The sequence below is a fragment of the Manacus vitellinus genome, unplaced genomic scaffold (assembly GCF_001715985.3).
Source record: "Manacus vitellinus isolate BGI_N305 unplaced genomic scaffold, ASM171598v3 scaffold_48_pilon, whole genome shotgun sequence".
Lineage (NCBI taxonomy): Eukaryota > Metazoa > Chordata > Aves > Passeriformes > Pipridae > Manacus > Manacus vitellinus.
Window position 1 is genome coordinate 4,688,504 of NW_021940593.1, and position 23,235 is coordinate 4,711,738.

Below are 23,235 nucleotides of genomic sequence, written 5' to 3' on the forward strand. Positions count from 1 at the left end.
AGGTGTCCCTGCCCATGGCAGGGGTGGGATGAGATGGGCTTTAAGGTTCCTTCCAACATAACTTTAAACATAATTTCCGCCAGTCAGCTTCATTTTTTTTCTTTATAGAAAGAAGGTCATCGTGGTAAGATTATGGCTGGCTGACAGGTTTTATGTTCTGTACATTGATTTATTCAAGGCCACACGGCATCTTGATTAAACCCCCCATTACATATGTTTGGGAGGGAACACTTCAGATTAAAATGACTCATTGACAGCTATCAAAATACAGTTAAAAGGACTGAACAACAGGTGTTGGAAGCACTTCCCATAAATCCATCCCTAGTTCACTGTCACTTCTGATTTACTGAGGATCATTCCTCAAGTTTGTGGATGACTCAGTGTACTCCTCTTGAGTGATTAATGCCTAACAAAATGCCCTTTAACAGTTCACACGTATCCAATATCCCATTTGGGGACCAGGCACGGAGATCAGGGCAGCAGCACCGGGGTGAGCACACAAGAATTGACCTAAAACAAGGTCCTCTCCAATAACCTCCTCCAAAAAAACCCCATTAACAGCTGCTGGAACAACCCATTTGTCATTTGCTACCGATTCAGAGCGGGTGTTACCTCCCTGGGAGAAAGATCAGATGGTGAAGATCATCTCAGAGGTGAAGGAAGGCAAGGCCCAGGGGAATTGAAAATCAGATAAACTGAGTTTTTTTCCCTCATTCCCCCATTTCCAGCAATAAGGAAAGTTCTAGACCAGCACCGTGTGGGCTGGAGCTCTATTCCTGTGGGAGCCTGGAAGACAAGGTTGGAGATTTCCTTCTCAAGACATGTTTTTCCTTTCTCTAACCCAAATCCAGTGGAGGTTGTAGCAGATCTCAGTGGCTCAGGGAGACTGTCCCTGATATCAGTTGTCCCTCAGACATCCAGGACCTCGTGAAGATGGTGCTGGGAACAGTCTGCTGGCAAAGGATGGGAATTTATTGAAGCATCAGTTTATCCCTTCATCTAAAAACACACAGGAGCAAAAGCTCCTGGATTTCTGGCTGTTTGGATGGGCAAATCCAGGCCATGGACTCGAACCCTGAGTTCCTCAGAGGATGCAGGAGATGCTGAGCACCTCCCTTCCCTACAACTGCAGGGCAGTAGAGGCTGTGTTGGACAGGACATCTGCCCTGTGTTGGTTTGGCTCAGCCCCACCTCCTCTTCTGCACCAGGAGATCCCAAACACGAACCACTTTGTTATTCCGGGCTCCGAAAGCAAGTGTTGATTCCTCCTGCATTTCCCTCCTCCAGACCAGGGCTCACTCTTTACTTTGTTTCAGGCAGCAAGACAAATTGATTTGTTTGGAATAACACCCTTTATCTTCCCAGCCCTGGGCAGAGCAGCACAAATCCCGTGGCTGTGTGTTCGTGCACACGCATATTCCGATCTGCTCGGAATTTTATCCTCCAAGTTCTGTGGCTCCAGCCATTTTTCTTGTTAAAATCAGTATCTTATTGACTCGTGGCGTGCTTTGGGCAGCTGGTTCTCCTCACCCTCCTTGTCAGCAGCTTAGCAGAACAGTAATTCACTGCAGGTCAGCTGGAATTCTCTAAATTATTAACAAGTTAAGGATTTTTACCATCCCTCTGAGGGCACTTCAGCCTAAGCCTGATTTGTCTTCATCCATAGCTCAATTTAACAGCACAAAACCTGCAAGCACGTTCTTTGAGATCACTTCCACTGCATGTAATGCCCTTTTCTCCCTTCCTCTACCCTTTAAAATACATATTTCTAATTGCATTGTGAACTGCTGGGGCACACGGGGAGTTTGTCTTCATTGAGCTCTAGAAACTCTCTTCATCTTCTCCCAGAAATACTTATCAGCTTAAATTATTCTTCCTAATAAGCATTAACTTGTATCTTTTGGAGTCCCTGCTCAATTCCCACACTCTGGTGATTACTGTCCCCCTCAGTTTTTGGTAATCTCTGAGATGTATTTATTGGCAAGTCGCTTGTGTGATATTCCCAGAGACAGCATATAATTGAATATAAAATGCATTCCCGATGCTCATAAAAGCAATAAAAACATCACCCTCTGCTTGCACATTAAAAATTCATCCCATGCAGGCAGAGGACAAATGCATAAAATGATCATTATGATGTGCAAATGTACTCGATGCAGGAAAACGAGACGGGGCTCGGACTGCCCATAAAAGCATTAATAGATCAGTGCTCCAAAGGCAGGATTTAGGGGACTTTTAAAGGTGCTGAAGACAAAATGCTGCCATTCATGACGTGACTAAGGTTACCTCAGCTCACTTCCAAAGAGTGATTTGTACCATTATTAACAACAAGGTGTGAGATCAGAATTATCCCCCTGAAATAATCCCCCCCAAACCCACCAGTTTGTGCTGGTGATCCCAGCCAGGCACTCACACTGTCTCTGGGACTCCTTTCCTGATGAACACACATCCCAGAAGGGAGACTCTCAGCCTGGGAGATCTCCTCCCACTCACAGCAGAATTTCCACACTTATTTAGGGCTCAGAAACTCACCCCTAAGTTTGCTGGGCACGGGTGTCCCTGTGGAACCTGGCCACTGCATTTGTCTTTTATCTTCCAAATGGCTTCCCACTGCCAGAGGAATATTGGGAAGGAATTGTTCCCTGGGAGGGTGGGGAGGCCCTGGCCCAGGTTGCCCAGAGAAAGGCTTGTGCCCCTGCGCATCCCTGAAGTGTCCAATTCCAGTTCTTCTTGGAGCAACTGCGTGGCTGGAGTGGGAGGGTGGTGTTGCCCTGCCCATGCAGGGTATCATGTATGGCTTGAGGTCCCTTCCAACCCAAACCATTCTGGAATTTCATGATTGCATGAAAATCCACTGTTTGTCTTGACCTGACACTTCTCCAGCAGTTACCTGTGGCACCCCAGTCTTTCCCCCTCCCTCTCTCATTTCTATCTGAGCTAAAGACTCAATGAGCCCTTCAGCACAGGCTGCTCAACCCTCTTCTGTCTGCTCAGCACAAAGGAACTTTAACGGGTAATTAAGCACATTGTGAGCCATTAACTCCTCTCAAGATTCCCGGGAGGCTCCTTCAAATTGGGTCTAGGAGTAGAAATTAAAATCCATCTTTTGCTCACACGGATTAATCTTTCCTAAGAGGGAAATAGCACCTACTCCTCCTTCCCCCGTGTCAGAACTGACTGAGCTTGGTTACCACACCCTGGGGTGCAACCCCAGTCATGGAATCCTTGATCCATGGAATGGTTTGGGCTGGAAAGAACCTTAAAGTCCATCCAGTCCCACCCCCTGCCATGGGCAGGACACCTTCCACCAGCCCAGGTTGCTCCAAGCCCTGTCCAACCTGGCCTTGGACACTTCCAGGGATTGCAGTCTTTTGGTAGTTGGCTGAGAGCCCAGTTCTCCTCCTCTGCTTGCCCTCATTCAAATGCAAACAGCTCCAGGAATTCAATCCTGAGGATCTGCTCTGCTCCAGCTTGTTATTCCTAAAATACTCCACAGAGTTATTTAAATCCAGGAGTTTGAAGGGATTTAACCCAGCAGAGGATCCCTGGTCAAGCTCCCAGAGGTGGAGGTGGTTCCTATCCCTGACATTGCTCTGCCTTCATCTTCTCACTCTCAGTCACTACTTTCAGACCAAAATCTGCACTAAAAAGGGATTTATCTTTTAAATATCAGCATCAAGATGCAGCTGAGACCTTCTAAAGAGGCAGAAAAACCCCTCAGAGCAGGAATCTTCTGCCCAGCCCCTCAAAGAACACACAGCAAACAAAAGCTGCCGTTTCCAAACCAAAACCAACCCACCATTTTCATTAAAACTCATCATCAGTTGCTCAGGAAAGCCAAGAATACTTGTTTCAATATTTATGGGAGCCCTGCAGTTTTGGCCACTCAAAAACTACTCTTAGATGCTACCACAGTTTGCCACATGGTTGGGCTTGGAAGACCTTGGGAAAATGCTCCCACCCAGGGTGTTGAGAAGACCCTTCTCACTGTTCCCTGGGGAAAATGCTCTGCCTGGCACAGAAAAATGCCTCAATTGTCCGGTCAAAAAACCCTCTCATGGAAGCAGCAGCCTCCTAAAATCAAGGTCAAACACTGGGGAACATCTGCATGTCTTTTGGAGAGTGTCTTCCCTGGCAGAGATGGGGAATGGGCCACCCCAAATATCTGCCCACCCTGTGGTCAGGGCACTGCCCTGAGCAGCAGCTTTAGCTCAGCTCAAGAGGGAGGAAAGAACTTGATCTTGAACTACCAGACACAAGTCCCTGTGCAGACACAAGTCCCTGTTTTTGGCTCAAAGCAGCAGCTTTGCTGAAAGCTCCCACACTCCCCTTCAGCTCCACTTCAGTTGGAAGCTCCCAGATAGGAGCCTGATTCTTTGTTTTCCTCAAATCAACATTTCTAATTCCAGGAAGGGGAAAAAACCCTTCCCTTCTTCTGGCCACCTCAGGGACCTGCTCCAGCCACTCCCAGCCTCTAGTGGGAGCAATTCCCCTGAAAAGTGGCTCCCAGCACTGTGACAATAAGAGACACTGCGAATTAGGGGCAAGAAAGACAAAACAACCAGTTTCCCAAACCTCTTATCAGTGGGAATTTAGTGATCAAAGGAGTTAATTTTCCTGTGGGAGGATTTCCCACCAAACAGAAGCTTCTGAACGGGATCAGTTAAAGACAACGCCAATGGCTACTCTCTGTAACAACTGATTCTGTGCTAATTACACTAATCTGTCTTTAGATCAATACTTGCTGTATCTTCAGACCCCAGATTGTTCAGCTGTTCTGAAGGGAAACTGCTGTTTGTGTGGGTGAGGCAGATTGCCAAGCCTGCAGACAATTACAAATAATGAGATGCACGCCCAAACAGCCACTTCTAATCACATTAAAGGCTTTGTTCTTAATCTTTCTCGGGCTTTGCTTATATAAAATGCAACAATTACCAGGTAAAAAGTCAGTGCTCTGCTGGAGAGAGATGAATGAAGATGTGCTTTGCGAATGGCACACGCGGGGATGTTTCTAAACCTTCCAGCACAGGAACAAGAACTCACCCTGTTTAACATGTTTTCCTGGTGGAAAAGCATCTTCACATCTCAGTGGGCAAATAACCTTCCTCTTCTCACGGGATCACAATGCCCTGTCCCCATAAAAATGGACCACAATGTCCAAGCCAGTGAAACCACGAGCACCTCAGAGCCTGCTGCTGCCTGGTCTGCTCGGCCTCTCAGCTGCCCCATCCTCCTTCTAGAATCCCAGGATGCTTTGGGTGGGAAGGGACCACTTCATCCCACCCCCTGCCATGGGCAGGGACACCTCCCACTAGCCCAGGTTGCTCCAAGCCCCGTCCAACCTGGCCTTTGCATCCAAACATGCTGCTTTGGACCATCCCAAGCTAAAAATACCTCACTCAGAATTCCATGGACTCAAAAGTAAAGGCACAAATCCCACTTTCACAGAATTCCCCTTGGAGTGAGTTTCTTCCTCGTAAAGGCTACTGGTTACACCAAATGGGTTTTCTTCCCTTGTTAAATCAGTGTCCCATTCCATGCCGTGGGTTATTTAAAGGGAAGAACAAACCCCTGGCTCACCTTGTTCCATGTTCCAGAGGACAGATGGAATGTTTGGAACTGTATAAATCACAGACACACACAAACCTCCCCCCCAGCAGCTGCCCAGGCAGGACAAGCTTTAGGAGCCACCCCCATCCCTCACATTTTCCAACCTGTGGTGGGGATTCCACTGCTCTCACTCGGCCTGTTGGGTGAAACTCTGACACAGCACAGTGATGGCCCCAGTGGAGACAAATGGAGAGGCACTAGATAACTAAAAGCAATAATAATTAAGCTCAGTAAGAGAAAAAACTAATTCAGGAACTATCTGACATACTCCCTTTGCTCCATCACTGGTCAAAGTGGTTGAAGGGGTTTTTATATCCAGAGGAGGAGCAGAACCTGCCACTCTGAGCAGAGAAAAAGCCCCCTAAGCCACTTAGGAATTATTTAAAACACTTGCTAAAGCCCAGTTTCTTCTTTTACCTGCCAAATCAGCTATTGCTGAGCTCACCAAGCTGCAGGCAATTCCAATGCAAAACAATTCCAGAATTGCAATATATAGGGTATAAATTGTACAGACACAGAGCAGTCTGAGCCATGTACATACCCCTCACCCTGCACATTCTGCAGAGGTACACTCTAAATAGAGAAACGATCCTGTTTCCTCCTGAATCATTGTTATTATGCCATGAATTAAATGCAGTATTATCCCAGTATTTCCCTCACACCTCTCACTGCACCCAAATAGCAACACCAGCAGCTTTTCCTCTGCTGGGGCTTCGTCTCTGACGAGTTTTCCCAGCTCTGGCAGAAGCTGAAGCACCTTTTTGTAACATCAAGGCCCAAATTAGCTGTGCTGTTGTTGCCAAAGGGTATCAAAGGGTGGCCTCCCTGCAGCCAGCCCAGAGGGCAGGGGTTTAATGAGCTGCTTTTTTGGAACTTTACTTAATTTGGCCTTTAAACCCTCGCACACTTCACAGTCTGTGCTCCCAAGTCATCCCCCCCAACCAGAATCATCCAAAGACTCTCCCTGTTCTTCCTCTAATTCTTGATCTTTTGGTCTTGTGTTTGCAACAGGATTTATCTGCAGCTGTTCCCTCCAGATTCCTCCAGAAGGATCTGCAGTAATTCCTGCACCCCGTTCTCCCACGTGCCCCGTTCCAAGCTGTCCCACACAGACCTCGACAAGTGTCACCCCCCAAAGGGTTCCAATCAGCCAGGCAGGATTACACCATCACCCCACCACGTCCACCTGGAGGGCTCTGGGTTTGTTCAGAGTTACCTGAGGTGACAGATAATCAGGCTCTGGGTGAGATCTTTGTTCTCCCCAAAATACATTTTTCACAACCCTTTATCAAATGGCTCAGAAAAAAAAAAAAAGGCAAATATTTCAGGGACAAGTGGCACATCAATTTCCATTTTTCCATCAGTTCCTCATCCACAGCTGGGTGAGCTGGGCAATGTGATAATTGCCAGCCATCCATAAGGAAAGAGGAAATGAAGGCTGAAGCCTTTGATATGCAAGTCGACTCACAAAACAGGACAGGTGGGTTGGTTTGTTCACTGGGGTTCTCTTCAAAACTCCCAGCCAGCCTTTTCCAGCAGCAAGGAAACCCACCTCTTCATAATCTGCCTAAATAGATTTGAGTAACAGTTATCAAAATGTCTCTGCTTGGGAATCTCTGCTGGAGCTTGGTGATTTACAGAAAATAAAGGCCAAGTAGCTAATGGGAAGAAATAACCTCTTTCTTTGACTTTTGCCACGGGTCTTTTTTACTGAACCCACTTAGTAAATCCTAAAAAGCTTCACAGCAAGTTGAATCTTCAATGAATCCCTCATAAAACAAGGAGACTGCCAGTCAATGCACTGCTAAGTACTTCCATTCTAACTCCTGCGGGGACATTTCAAACCAATCTCAGTGTCTTCAGAGGTTTTTCTACCTCCTCTCAAACCTGAGGCTTTGAGGGCTTGGGAATGGTGGAATCACATCATGATTGTGGGATTCCATTGACAGGCTGGATGGTGGGAGGAATTTCTTCCTGGAAAATGTTGTCCAGCCCTGGCACAGCTGCCCATCCCTGGAGGGGTTTAAAAAGCCTCCTGGACGTGGCCCTTGGGGACGTGGGTCAGTGCTGGCCTGGGCAGTGCTGGGGGAACACTTGATGATTTTTGAGGGTTTTTCCAACCTCAGCAATTCTCTGATCCCTGCAGTTTCAACACTGGAGCTGCAGCCCTGAACAGGAAGAAAACACCCAACAAACCTCCTGGTCCTTAAGCCAGGATGGCTACAAACAGCTCCAGCTGGAGATTCCCTCCAAGCTGCAGCGGTGCCACCAAGGCTGGGAGCAGGAAACCCCCGGAAACCCTCCAGCCCAAAGAGCTGGCTGCAAACCACAACCTTGAGTGTGCAGAAGAAACAGATAAAAGAGTCTAAAATATGATGTCAAGCCCCACACAGGGTATTTGGAGGGGTTATGGGCATTTCCATGCCCATCAAGTCCTTGGAAAAACAAGCCCATTTAAGAGCCAGCAACGAAACCAAAGTAAAGAAACAGCACTTAAGCACAACGTTTGCCTTTTCCACTGGTGATTAAGCAGTTGCCATGGAAATGAAGCTGATCCTGCCTGAACTACTTGTCTTGGTCATCATGTAAGTATTACTGCTTGCTGTGGTATTTTGCCCTGATAAATATTGAAATTGGAAATCAAAAGACCAGGTTTTTAACTCCTCAGTCCCACACAACCCTCCATCGAGGCTACAAACAGCTGGATTTCTTTGGCAGTCAATTCTGGAAGTACAGTTCCCATTTCCAGGCTTTCTTGGACATGTGAAGTCACAGGAAGGACATGCCACTGCCTGGAAGCCAAAGGTTTCTCCAAGTGCTCATTACTGCAATTAAAAAAATGAGATGGAAAAAGGACAACAGCAAGAGGATGGAACATTACACACCATGAATCTCCTAGAAAGCAAAACAGAGATGGTGGCTACAATTCCTGTCAGGAAAATGACATTTTTCATTTAAGAGGTCTGAGTAACCTCCACACCCATGTTGGGTCTTCTGCCCCCGACGCTGGCCCAGGAGATTCCTCCTGAAATCCTTCCACGACAGTATCCTCAAACAAAGATGGATTTTGACATGTCCTCCTCTTGAGAACACACATCCTCCCCTCTCTGGGGATCTGTCCTGCCCTGCACCATTTTCCAGGGAAGATATTTCCTCTTTTATCCAGCCCAGATCTCCTGAACTGCAACTCATGCCCGTCAGCCCTTGGTTTATTCCTTGCCAGTACCATGAAGAGTTTGAGTCCCTGCCTTTGAAACTGCCCCTGCCCTAGTGGAGACTGCTCCTAAATCCCACCTTAACCCCCTCTCAGTCAATCTTAGAGGCTTGTCTGGGGCCCAAAACACACCACTCCAGGTGTGGCCTTTCCAGCACTGAGCAGAGGAACTAAACCCTTAACTGTGCTCTTCCTAAGGGACCATCCATGGGGACAGTATCCCGTGCTCCTACTGAACTCAGCACCCCCTGTGTGGTCCAGGTCCTTTTCTATGGACCCCCAACCCAGGCAGGGTCACTTGGACCCAACTGACAAATGTCTCAGGGTCCCTTTCAGATCCAGGTCCACTCTTTGGCTTGGCTCCAACAGGCCTGTTCCCTTAATTTATCCCTGGATGCACATTTGCTGAGGGCGACTCTGTCCCACCACCCAGTCAATGGAATCCCACAATCACTGAGGTTGGAAAAGCTCTTCAAGGTCACAGATCCCACCCTGTGATCAATCCCCCCCCTTGTCCCCCAGCCCAGAGCACTGAGTGCCACGGCCAGACCTTCCTGGGACACCTCCAGGGATGGGCACTCCAAACCTCCCTGGGCAGCCCCTGCCAAGGCCTGACCACCCTTTCCAGGAACAAATTCCTCCTCCTGGCCAACCTGAACCCAAACCAAACACTGCCCACTGCTCTCCCTCACAGCCACCCCGTGGTGTGAGGAATCCCACATTTCTTTGGTGATTTCTAAAATGCTCCCTCAACAAATCATTCAGCCCTAAAGCTGAATTTGTTCATCAAAGGAATGGTTTTCCAGAACACTTCTCCTGGCCTCGTGATTTCCAGGCAAATTCGAGAGCTTCATTAGGCTCCAAAGACAGTTTGGATCCACAGTTTTCCAACACAAAGTCTAAACATCCCTCTAGTAATTAGTCTGTACTCAAACTCTTCAGCCAGCTGTGGATAAAAAGGCCCTTTTTCCATGACTTCCTCTCCCTCCCATGACACATATTTTAATGTGTTTAGCATGGTTGCCTTGGAGCCCAGTAGGAATTCTCTTAATATTACACCAGAGGCCTCAGCTGGTTGTCCAAGGCAATGAAGAGTTTTGAGAGGAGAAGAAATCCCAGCAAACACAACCCAAAGGCCTGACAGCCCCAACATTTCCATGAGCACTGACAGGAGCACTTCCCTTCCATGGACTTCTAATAGTATGCAACCAAAAACACTGCAGTGATAATCAGGAACTTCTTAGAAGGGGGGGGGAAGATACAGGAGCCAAACTTCAGCCTGTAAGAAACACTCAGGTTACTCACCATTTGAAAAATAATAATATGAAAGACAATAATCCTCATGCCACTGAGAAGGCCCATCTTACTCTGCCTGATCAAAAAGCAAAATACTTTCAAGCAGACACCTGGCCCTGCTGAAATCCTTCTGCTGAGACTCCTCTGAGGACAGGAGGCTGTCAGGGGCTCTGGGAGGCAGCTTTTTGTTATTTGAGCATGAAAATAGACACAAGAATAGGGACTGTCTGGCACAGCAACACGTTGGATTGGGGGGATAAATGGCTTTGGATGAGGAATGTCAGACCCCAGGACGGGCTCTGAAGTACCTGTGACTGTCAAATGGCTGCACACCAATAACCAAGGGCTCCAAAAAACCAGCTTTGGGGCCCAGAGGAAGGAGAGTTTAATGGGTCAGGGGAAACTTATCCTTCAAAAAGAAGGCTAAGGAACAGACCTGGATCTATGCTGTTGACCTTGCTTAAGGGGAGCATCCCTTGTTGAGATGAGAGCACTCAGGTGTAACATCCCTTTTCTAAATCTGCTGTGTTTCTGCTTCTGGTTTGATTTCCAACCCATTACAGATTCCTAATCCAATCCTGATCACTCAGAAGGAGCTGAAGGTCTTTGAACCATTCAAATGGACCGACTCAGGCATCCTGGTGAAACCAGGCACGACAGCCTGGGAACATCTGGGGCCATAAAGGAGAGAAAGGAATCACAGCCCTGGCTTTTTTTAACAGTATGGAGATTGTTTTGTAAATTAAGGAGTAAAGACTATCAAATTCCACATGCATAAAGGCACCTGCAAACCAACACCCAAACAAGTCTTGCCCAGTTATTTTGGGCTCAGCTCATCCCTTCCAAGAGAAACCTCAGTGGGGCCATCCCAAAGTGCAGTCACTCCAAGATCACGCTGCCTTTCCAGAGCCCTTAATTCCAAGTCCCACCATAATGTGATCAGAATCTCTAATAATTTCATCTGCTTTAATATCTGCAGTGTAAAGCCCTCATCTTTCACCCCAATCACTCCAATCTTCGCTACATTTTAGCAAGGAACAGAAAACAATCTTCTTGCTACATCCAGCCACCAACAGCCCCGTAATATTTCCATCCAAAATGATAATTTGTTAAGGAGGAATGATTTCAAACAAACCCTAACACCTTAATAAATCTCCAGTTATGCCTAATGTTCTGCATTGAGCTGTGAAGAGCTTGATTCCTTTGCTGCTGCAGAAAACACAAACATCTTAAGTCATGTCTCAGAAAAGACAAGATTCATCCTTTAAAAAAAAAAAAAAAGGGATTTGGAAATCAAACAGTACAAAGTAAAAATAACCATCATTATTTATAAAGGCTAAAAATCAAGAGAAATAGCCCAAGATTTAACTCCTGACATCATCTCACCTTTTCAGTTCATCAGCAGAACCAGAACATCAGAATAGAATAGCAGAACCATAATTATCAGAATATCAAATAGAATAGCAGAACCATAATTATCAGAATAATATATAAGGAGAAGGCAGCAACTTAAGCCCAGATCAGACCTTGTGCCTCTTGAGATCACAAGAGAGTCTCTGAAGGTGTTTTTCCTCACTGACAGAGCCACTACAGGGGGAAAATGCTGTCAGTGGGATCCCAGAATCCCAGGATCACTGAGGTTGGAAAAGCCCTCCAAGGTGCCTGATGCCCACCTTGTCCCTTTTCCCTGGGCTGCAGTAGGTAATGCAGCAAGAAGATTTTTCCCTGCCTCCACTGAGACTTTGATTAAAACACACTTGGTCAACACTAAACTGCTGTTCCTGAGACACACCTGGCCCAGCCCCTCCCAGAGCCCTCCCTGTGCACTGACAGCACCCACAAGGATCACAGGGACCAGACTGCGCCCACTGAAACAATTCAGCACAGAAACCACCTCAAGAAACACCTGAACCTGAACCTTCTCCCCGCTGTGAAATGAGAAAGACTGTTTTTCTTGTTGCAGGGCAGGCGAAAATGGCCAGTTTGGTGCCGTGGAGCATCATTTCAGTTCTGCTCCAGCGCCTGCCCAGGCACCGTGGAGAGGCTGATCCAGCTCCTCCTGCCAGCCAGCCCTCAGAGCTGCCCTCAGGTGTCCCCAGCACAGCCTGAGCCTGGAATCAGGTGCTGAACAACAGACAGCACAGGCACACAACACTCCCTGCCGTCTCCAAAGCTGGAACACGGGGGGCTTTCCATGCAGGGGGACTGCAATAGCACAAAACCTGGATGGCAGGGTCTCCACACCTCATGGATGAGCCCAGGAAGTGTGAGGACCTCCCAGGAGCTCCTGTGGGCACCTTGGGAATCATCACCACCTGCCCCCTCATACAGCTTCTCACATAAAGCCACCCCTGAATCCTCCCCACAGAAATCCAACGGCCTTTTCCTTCTCTCCACCCTTAAGGTCCCTTCCAAGCCAAACCAGTCCGTGGTTCCTTGATCCTATGGAAAATCTGGACACCCCAAAGGTGGGTGATGACCAGCCCTTTTTGGGAACATCTTTCAAGATGATGCTCTTGGCCTCCAAAGCCTTGGACTGCACCTCCATTCCAGCAGGGATGGTCCAAGCAACCTCTTGGGATGGAAAGGAGCAAAAGGAGCTTGGTCTGGATGGGCTCCTGGTTTGAACCAGTACCTGTGTCCCTGGATTTCACTGGGCATTAAGAACAGATGGAATTATTTGCCTTACAGAAATAATGGCCCTTTCCCTCTTTTTGTGTTATCCCCCCTGAAACTCTCTCAGTGTAACTTCCCTAAGTCACCATCAACCTTTAACTCTCTTTTTTCAAATTCTCCCCTCCTTTTCCTTCTTCATCCAGATCCAAGGCTTTGACATGAAGCTAAAGCTCGGACTGACAAGATCCTTGAAGGTAAGATTGTGTCTATGTGGGAACTTCCTTCCAATATCCACTTCCAAACCTCGATCCTGCCTCTGAGGTGACTCTGAGTATCCACCATCTGTTCTCCTGATCAGCTCCAGGGTCTTGGATGAATCACTTACACCAAGACTGGAACCTGCAGCCTCTTTTAATTGAACTTTAGGAAGCTTTTTTTTTTTTTTTAAAAAAAAAAAGCAATATTCACTCTTTCAAGGCATCCTGGTCTTTAAACTTCCATGATTTAGCAGGAAATTGTTGCCAGAGCACAAGCCTTTTATTTCTTGGACAAACTTATTTGATTAACTGCTGTTTCCTTGACTGAAAGATTCTGATTTTGCTTAAATGGAGTTATTTTTAGGGCTGGCTTGAGAAGGGAATCATTCCAATGCTGTAACCATTGTAACAGTTGATTTCAGCAGTGACAGTGATGTTCTTCCTCGCTTGTGTGAGGACAAACATATTGAATTACAGACAAAAAGCACTAATTGGGAAAGAGCTAAAGATAAATGCAGCAAAACCAGCCCTGTAGCACAAGGAGTTGCTCAACCTACAGCACAATATTTAATTTCCCTTTTCACTGTTGGCTGCACTACGAACCACCTCGGGCTGACACTGCTTTAGCCACATAATGGGCTCCCAAAAATTTGTGCTTCAAAGGGAATCATTGCTGTGATTTGTCTTGCAGCACAGACACAGGGATCAAAAAAAACCAAAAACCAACAAAAACCAGCCTGGTTTTCCAGCTCCTGCTTGAAGGAGGTGCTGCTGGGGGATTAGGCTGGCTTTTGATCACACTGGTTCCTCACACAAACCAGGAAAAAGAGGATATTCCCTTGCTCCTGACTCCAGGAGAGTTGTAGGAGGTAACTCAGAAGAGTTATCCCAAGTTTTCATAGGAACCACTACACTTTGGAGCAAACCAGGAGTCAGCCTTCCCGGCCCAGGACCCCTTAGGAATGTCCACCTGGATTTCTGAAGCAGGAAACGCACTTTTTATGGGGTTATGGTTTTCTTATGGCACCCAGAGGAAAATACTGGACATAAAGGGTGACACTGTGTAGTGGGGATGTTCCTGCTGCTCTTGTTCTCAGCAGGATAAATGAGAATAAGTAACTGAATCTCCCTGTGTCACCCCCAGAAGCTCATTTTCTGTTGTGCTTTGTCCATGTGCGTTACGGGAGACAACGATCATTATGTTGTTGTGACTCATGACATGATTAAAAAGGGTAATTTTTAGACCAATATCAGCAGGAAATGATGCTGCCCAACCCCCCTGACTTTTCTGTGGACAGGCACCATTTAAACCTTCGTTTCTGTGGCATTTATTCCTTCAAAAGAGCATTGTCATTCATGTCTTAATATAGGAAAGAAAAAAACCTCCAACCCCCCCAAAAAAACCAAATAAAGGCAAATATTGACATGTTTCTTGTTTTCAGGACTTATCCTATTTTTCCTGAAAAACATTTAGGAGGAAAACACCTTTATAAATGAGCATTTAATGCACCAAATGGGAATTAGGCTGAGCTTGAGACAAGTTCCCAGAGCCCACGTGGAGAACCCAGGGGGAAGAACCATTTTGTCAGGACCTTCCCCGGCTCCAACTGGGAGAAACCCTTCTCCTAAACTCCAGCTGTGAGATTTAAAATAGAAATACCTGTTTGCTTTCACAAAACCTCCCTGAGGAGCACCCAGAGGGGACTCCACACACAGGCAGCTCAGACACCCATGAGGAAACATCCCCCGGTTCCCTCCTCGCTGTTTGCTCTCAAGTGAGAGCTGGGCAGGCTTTGCTGCACCTGAATCCAAATTAATCTCGACAATCTTCTAGAAAATCTCTATTAAAGCTAAAAGCTTAAAGGCTTAATGTGTGTTTAAAGGGTTTGTGCTCAGCCCAGAGAGGAGCCCACGCTCGGCTTGGCTTTCCTCCCCCAGCCCACAGGGAAGGCCCAGGCTTGGCAATGGCTGAGGGGAGGGGTTTTTTTAAGCCCTTTTGGTGCAGCAACAGGTTTTGTTTTCTCCCCTGAGCCTGCTTGTTGCTAACCATCAGCTGAGACACCTGGAAAAGGCTCTGACAGTTCCTTTGATGTCACCCCTGAGCTGCAGAACATCCCCGTGGAGCTCCCAGGCCCCTCCAGGGCAGAGATATTGTTATTATTTTATATAAACAACTACTACTTAATAGATATAGTACCTAAAATACATGTTTACATAACATAATAAATATTATTTATATTATTGAAACTCTTTGTATAATTTATATTATGATTTTATTTTTCCCTATGTCCCGATTTCCTCCAAGAGAAAAACTAATTTAAAGGTGAATAAATACAAGCTATTTCTTGAGTATATTTTACTGGATGTCCAAGTGAACGTACTGTGCATGTTTTTTTCTGATTTTAGAAGTCTTATGTTTGAAAAGCAGGTCAGAAACAAAAGCAGACCAAGCACATGACACGGGAGGGTCAAAATCAGTCTGGCCACTTTGGGGGCATCTGTTCCCCCTGCTTTGATGTGGCTGGAGGGGATTATTTTTCCATCCCAAACCCTCTTTTTAAGAGGGTGCATCATACTTGGGACAAAGATTTGCAGACTGGAAGATCTTCCAGGTCTTCCCACGGCACTTTTCCCTGAAAACCTCTCTCTGGAAAACAGGAGCTAATCCCGGAAAAGCAGCAAAATCACCAAAACGTGGAAAATGAGCTGCCTCCAAACTGAGCTGCTGAGCCTTCCCTTCTCCAGATGAACACCCCCAGCTCTCTAAATAATAAGGACTGTTCATTACTGATCCTCTCCAAGGCTTAATTCCCTTAATTTTCAATCCTACCATCATCTCCCAGCCTGCTGAAGGACCAAATTTTGGCTATTTAGCTTTTCTTCTTGTAAAGCCAGTGGCTGATGACAAACCCCCAGGGAAGGGGATTCCTGGGATAATAGAGCTGGCTTTGGAGGGCTTGTTCCAGCAGCACAAACCAAAGGAATGTTTGAGAGTGTTCAGGAGTGAAAGACTTGGTTTCATGTTTTCCTTTTTGCTCATCCAACCTGCATTTTCCAACAACCTCAAGCTTTTTTTCCCCCCCCCCCAGAAACTCACATTTGACTTATCAGAGAACATACGTGAAATGGGTTTCAAATTCCATCACAGTTTAAAAACCAGATTTTTCCCAGGGAAAAGGGGGTGTGTGTTATAAAAATGGGTGTTTTCTTACACAGGGAATGCTTGGAATGACTCATGTTAGAGCTTTTCTCTCACACCTTGGCCGTGGGACTCTTTGCCAACGAATAACTCACAAGAGGAATGAAACTAAACCACAGCAAGGCTCTCTCTGCTTTAAGCAAATAAAAATAATAATAATAATAATAATAATAATAATAATAAAAATAATAATAATAATAATAATAATAATAATAATAATAATAATAATAATATTGAAGACATGAGTAGGAAACAGATCAAACACTGCACTCAGGAAAAAACAAAAAGGCAAGAGATGAGGGCGGGAGTTGCACTGAATTTGGGGATAAATAAAGGAGTGCCATACCTTTTTAAAAATTCCATATACTCAGTATGCTTGATGAGGCCAGTCCTCATCATTATTGTTTGAAAACATTGCCGGTCAATAGCCCAAAGTTTCACATTTACGAGAGCTGGAAGACAAAACAAACAAGGGGAAAAGGTGATTAGCAAAATCAATTTAAGGATTCATCCTGCTCCCAAAGGAGATCAGAAATTCTTCCTTGACTTCAAGGAAACTTCCAGAACAGGGACATTTCCAGAACCAAGCCCTGTTACACCTTAATAATTAAACACCTCCCAGTCCAGGAGGTTTTGAGACATTTCTTCTCCCAACTTCAGTTTGTCTCCTCTAAATTCCAAGACTTCCACGGAAATGGTCCAGATTTTCATCTGAGATATTTGCATTAACTACAAATGCCTGAATATATAGAGTTTATAACAGTTTCTCCTTAGAGGAACAGTTTAATTAAACAGAACTACTCTCAGGACCTCTCTACACTTGCATTAATTCAATTTTCCTTTTTTTTTTTTTTCAGAGAGTAATTGCAATCAGTTCCATCCCCTTCTCCCCATTTCATTACAGGAAAGAGCAACGAGCAAACAGACTTCCAGCAAAATATTTACGAATATTCTCACTGATAAAATCTGAGCAATTGCATTTGCTTTGATTTGCTGGTCCTTAAGTTCCCAAACCTCCCACATAATGAGGTTTTTTTCCCCTAACTGCATTTGCAGGGTGGAAAACCTTCAAAGTGCAAATTCAACTATTCCTTCTAGAATTGCACAGCAGAACTAAGGGACAGCATCACATCCTTTAAAGCCTCTTCTTGGTTTCAAGGCAGAAACTTCTTTTTGAGAAGCATTTCTGGCTTTAAAATCGAACTGATAGGGAAATAATGACCTCTGGTATTTGGAGATTTATGTCAAAATTTAGTTTTTCGCTCTCTTCTGAGTGGAAATGACAACTAATATGAACAGGATCTGTATTTTTATGGGGGGTTAAGTGTATTCTATAAAATAAGGGGGGTTGATGTTTAGATGAGCTCAACAGACAGGGCTTGGAGCAACCTGGGCTAGTGGAAGGTGTGGATCAAGGGGTTGGATCAAGATGAGTTTTAAAGTCCCTTCCCACTCAAACTGTTCTATGAGTCTGTGAAAAAACACACATATAGACACTGAGAATTATTTTACATACAATGCATAGAATATCATTTATAATTTTACAGACATCATGCATGTAATTCCATACTATACCTTTCAATAAATCCATATGTCCCCCCCTGACTGCACACACCAGCCCCATCACAAGGCCCAGGCAGCTCAGGAAAAGTGAAGTGCAGACAACTATTAATTCCAATCACTCCTCATCCTTTACACTCACATTTGCCCTGCCTTAATGACAAACAGCTGCTTTAATAATGGCTAATCAGGGCAGAGGTTTAAATGTCAGGAAGATCCTTTTAATCAAGTGTGAGCATGGCCTCCTGTTGTGCTTAAAACCCTCTGTCGACGTGTTAGAGGGTTCCTGGAGGAACAGAAGGAATTTCCTAAGATTTGATGCTATTAAAGACTTCAAAGTTACATATTTCAGAGTGCCCTGAGATGAAAAGTGTGTCTGTGTAACACAAAGTCATCTCCGCCGTGCAGAGCCGAGTTAGAGCAGATGCAGACAGAGGTGACACAGAGATTTTCTGGTCCAACCTGAGATTTTCTGTGAAGCTTCATTTGCTGAGAATATCCCATTCCCTGACTGCAGGAACTACACCCACAAAGAAACAGGAGCAATAAAATCCCGGGGAGAGATGTGTCCAAGCCTCTCTGTGAGGGGAGCTTCCTTCCTCAACAACACCAAGTGTCACCCTGCAATCCAAGCAGCTCCACTGGGGGCACGCCACAATTAAAGTTTAGTGCCTCTTTTACATTTTTTTCATGCTAAAATGCCATAGCTGAGGTTTGTTTTTATTGGACAGGGATGCCCAGGCCTGGGAGCTCTCTCTCTGTATCCAATTTTAGGAGCTCTCCAGCTGAGGGTACTGGATGATGCTCTGCAAGTCTGCAGGACACTTGAATTCCACGTTCAAGAAACAGATTTACCTGACTCTGAACCTCCCAGTGAAAGGGATGTGGTTCAAGGGCTGAAAACAAAGCAAAATGCTGCTGGAAAAACAGGGAAGGGCAGTGAGAGCCCAGGCAAAGGAATCAGGGTTTCACAGCTCAAAACTGGCTGGGGGTGGAGATATTACCATGAAAGTTTAGATCTGAAGTGTTAGTCGTGGTTAAGACTTAATTTCTGCTGCCAAGCTGACAGAAATTATTTCAATCAACCATTCCAGTAAATTCCTGGCACCCCTCTCCACATCAAAATCCATGATTAAAGCAAAGAAATGAATTTCAAAATGCTTTCACAGACCCAAGTTCTTCCAAAGAGAAGTTTTCTTCCTGTTCATTTCTCTGGGGCAGCCTGTGAAAATCCATCCCCTCTAAATAAATAGGGATTGTTCATTACTGAACCTGTCCAGGGTTTAATCCTCTGAATTTTCAACCCTGCCATCATGTCCCATCCTGCTGAAGGACAAAGTTTTGGCTGTTTTGCTTCTTTTCTTCTTTTGGACCCAGTGGCTGAAGGTCATCAGCTCTGGGGTCAGGTCTGAGCTGCTCCTACATCACATGCAAAGGCACTGAAATAAGGGGGGGACTGTAAAGGTTGAAATGAAAATATTTACAGAAGAGCCATGTAAGTATTGTTTATGTTATATGTGTGTATATATATATATATATATGTATACATATATCTATATAGAGAGAGGTGTTAAATCTTTTAATTTAACATTAAAAGATGCCTTAAATCCTTGAAATCAGAGCAGCCAGAGAGCAGTGCCCAGATTATTTCCAGATTAAATGCAGGGTTCATATGGCCCTGCAAACTTTTCACATCTTCCCAAGTTTTTACTTAGTGCTCAGTGAAGCCTTTCCAAGCTTTTTCAAGGATCACTGGGTGAATCATCCTCAGCTCAAGCATTATCCAACCTGAAACTTATTATTCCCTTGCCCCCCCAAGCTGGAATTCGTCACCTCCCTTTTGCTTTTAGGCCATTTTATTCAAATAACTCCTTGTTAATCCACCTTCAGGCGAAGAACCAGCAGCATCTTCATGTCCTCAGGGCCTTTTGGGCAGACAAGACATAAAATTCCCACTCAAATTTAAACATCCTCCCACCTGGGGTGTGATTTTGCAGGATTATTGTGCCCACTGCCACCGGGGGAAGCAGAGCCACTGCCAGTTGCTTGGGTTTCGTCCTGTTTATCCACCAAAATGAGGATGAAAAGCACATTTAACTAAGCAGAAGGAGCACATGGAATTGTTTCAGGCCCCCAAACACACCGTGAATCATGGAGGAGGCTCCAGCAGTTCTGGGATGAGGCATGGAATGATGCCCTGGGGGTGGAATGGCTGGAGCAAGAACAAATTGCTTTATTCTCGGGTGTTTCTGTCTCTAGTTTTTAATCAGAGCAGCACTGGGACAATGACACTCCATCCTGGTGCTCCCCAGTTTCCAGCAGGTCCTTTCCCATCGTTCCCCAGGGGGAGTTTTGTCACCTCCCAGGGGGCAAAGAAGGAGCAACTTCACTTTGACCAAGGGCAGATGCAGAGACAGATAAAATTCCCACTGCCAGAGGGCAGGGTTAGGTGGGATATGGGAAGGAATTGTTCCCTGGGAGGGTGGGGAGGCCCTGGCACAGGTTGCCCAGAGAAGCTGTGGCTGCCCCTGGATCCCTGGAAGTGTCCAAGGCCAGGCTGGAGCAACCTGGAATAGTGGGAGGTGTCCCTGCCCATGGCAGGGGGTGGGACTGGATGATCTTGAAGATCCTTCCCAACCCAAATTCCATGATAATCCCAACTTTGCATGAGAGATGTAAAATTTAACAGCATTAAAAAGATCTGCCCACATCCATCAGCCCGTGCCAAGGACAACAATCTGAATAAACAAGCAGACATCACGGAGCATCCCAGGACTTTTCTTGCCACAGGAACCAAGTAACCCAAAATCTGCCCCAGAATCCACCTTCACCCAAGCTTTCAAAGAAAACTCCATGTCTCCTGATGGATTATTCAGGAATAACCCCACCCTGGGCGTTTTTATTCACTGAAATGTTTCCCTAAGGGTGCATATTGTCATTTGGTTTCACCTAATACCTTGTTTGATCTAATGCATTATCATTTAGTTTGATCTAAAATAACTCCCAGCCTTTGTTGGCTCCCAAAAATGTCTCCATCCTCTTCTGAAGGCTTGTAACTCCTCAGCCTTAATGAGAAGGGGTGGCAAGGATTAATTAAGCATTAGGGAAGTGTTCAGTCGGGTCAGGTATTTTCCTCGGAATTTCAAAACACCTGTACTACAACCCCCACTAATTAATGTCCTAATCTGCTCTTTTCAAGCTCACTGGTATTTTACATACCCTTCACCATGTCACCTCTTACTCAGCCTGGCTGTATAAATGGAGTTCTGCTCTTCCTCCCTCCCTGCAGCACAGAGGTTTCTCTGGGTTTTTAATTAATCCTCGTACGAGCACGAGCTCACAAACTACCTCAGAAATCAAAATTATTCCAGTCCTGAACGTTGAAAGCTGAAATAGTTCCTTATAGTTAAGATAGAAGAAGTTGAAAGCCCCAAAAACTCCTTCCAAGTCCTGTTTTGAGCCAGATGGAGAGTGATGTGAGATCAATGGAAAGCCAACAAGGGTTTAATGCAGGTCAGAAGCCTCAAATTTAGTTGCTCAAACAACTGATCTAATGCACTGAACACAAGAGAGGGGTTGAGGTAAAATGTCTCCAGCTATTTGAGGAAGGAAAAGGAGAAAACAACCCAAATCTCTCAGCCTGGGTCACATCAGCTCCCAAGGAAAGAGCACAGAAGCTTCACCAAGAAAGAGGAGTGAGGAAAGTAAAATATTCCCTTTAAAAGAGACACATCAGTTCTGGCTCGTTGCCCAAAGGAGCCCCAAACCCTGAGGAAAATGAATATCCCCAATTAAAGGAGGGATTTTGACACTTAATAAAGGGGTGAGGCAGCTCAGAGAGAGTCCCCAGCCTGGAATTCCAGCTCCTGGAATACAGGTGGGGCAGGCCCAGGGCTCTGGGGTTTGGGAAGGGGGGAATTGCTCTGATGCTGGAGAAGAAGGAAAGGCCAGAAGAACTGGGGGGGACTTTGTGGGATCGGGGCAAAAATAGTAGAGGTCCTAAAAGTGGATGGAAATCCCAGGTGGAAACACCTGCAAGTCCTTTGGTTTCTTATGGAATCACAGGATCATGGAATGCTTTGGGTTGGAAGAGACCTTGAAGCTCATCCCATGGGCAGGGACACCTCCTGCTATTCCAGGTTGCTCCAACCTGGCCTTGGGCACTTCCAGGGATCCAGGGGCAGCCACAGCTTCTCAGGGCCTCACCTCCCTCAAAGGGAACAATTCCTTTCCAATATCCCATCTCTCCCTGACCTCTGGCAGTGGGAAGCCATTCCCTGTGTCCTGTCCCTCCATCCCTTGTCCCCAGTCCCTCTCCAGCTCTCCTGGAGCCCCTTCAGGCCCTGGAAGGGGCTCTCAGGTCTCCCTGGATCCTTCTCTTCTCCAGGGGAACTCCCCCAGCTCTCCCAGCCTGGCTCCAGAGCTTGGGGGTCATCCTTAGGATGATCTGCACAAGTTTGGAGCTGGTTTGGTTACTTTTAGGAGGTAAAGGGTTTAATGCTGATTAAAGCCAGAGGTTGGGATCCTAAAGAGCCATTTGCTGGGAAATTGCCCTGGGGCTGAGTATTTCAGGGATGATTGGAAAAGAAAAGAGGATTTTACAGTCCATGTGAATGAAAATACTGCTTTGGGGACACAGGGCTACCAGAAGTCGTGGAAAAGGGGGGAAAAGGTGGTTTGAACTCCACAGAGTGTTGAGATCCTTTCCTCTGTCTCTCACTGAGCCCTGCAACACAACTTGATACTAAAAGACCCAAAATAAGCAGTTCAGCTTCATCAGCTGCCTTTTTTTCCTAAGGCACAACATCACACAGGTCCAAGGAATGAAGTTCCAGCTCCCGAGTTCTCAAGAATGGGTTTGGAAGGACAACAGTTGTTTTACGAGCTGTTCCCAAAGTAAACAAACCCTTGTTTTACAGCTTTTTCTTTTCAGCTCCAGGTGCTGCCTGACTATTTAAGCCACAAAAGTACTTCCCATGGCCAACTTCCAGCTCATTGGAGCAGAGAGAGCAGCAGGGGGGCCATGTGGAAATGCATTTTCCCAGCCAGACACTCTCATTTGTAATCCTGCACCACGGGACACTTTAATTCGTGGTAACAGCCAGGAGGAAAGTGCCAGATAGACCTTTGGTGGGGACAACTGATTGAGCAGGGACACCTTTCCAGCCACATGCTTTTTATTGATTGGAAAGGCTAATTAAAGTGGCTCTCAGAATAGACGAGAAGATGGAGAAGAAGCAGAAGGAGAAGAATCAGAAGAGAAGCAGAAGAAAAGCAGCAGAAAAGAAGAAGACACACAAAAAGAGAAGAAGCAGTAGAAGAAGCAAAAGAAAACTCAGGAGAAGCAGCAGAAGGAGAAGAGGCAGAAGCGGGAGCAGAAAAAACAGAAGCAGAAGAAAAAGCAGCAGGAGAAGAAGAAAAGGCAGGAGCAAAGCAGAAGAATCAAAAGAACCAGAAGCAGCAACAGAAGGAGCAGAAGAAAA

The 23,235-nt window shown here is 45.9% G+C and overlaps 1 protein-coding gene across 1 annotated transcript in view; it reads right to left on the reverse strand.

The window, feature by feature from the left end:
- The window catches only part of PRKG1 (protein kinase cGMP-dependent 1), a 316,479-nt gene that overhangs the window by 127,170 nt on the left and 166,074 nt on the right, over positions 1 to 23,235 (reverse strand). Inside the window, exon 4 of the mRNA XM_029962597.1 lies at positions 16,539 to 16,644. Within this exon, the coding sequence (XP_029818457.1) occupies positions 16,539 to 16,644 (106 nt within the window). The remainder of the gene's footprint in view (positions 1 to 16,538; positions 16,645 to 23,235) is intronic.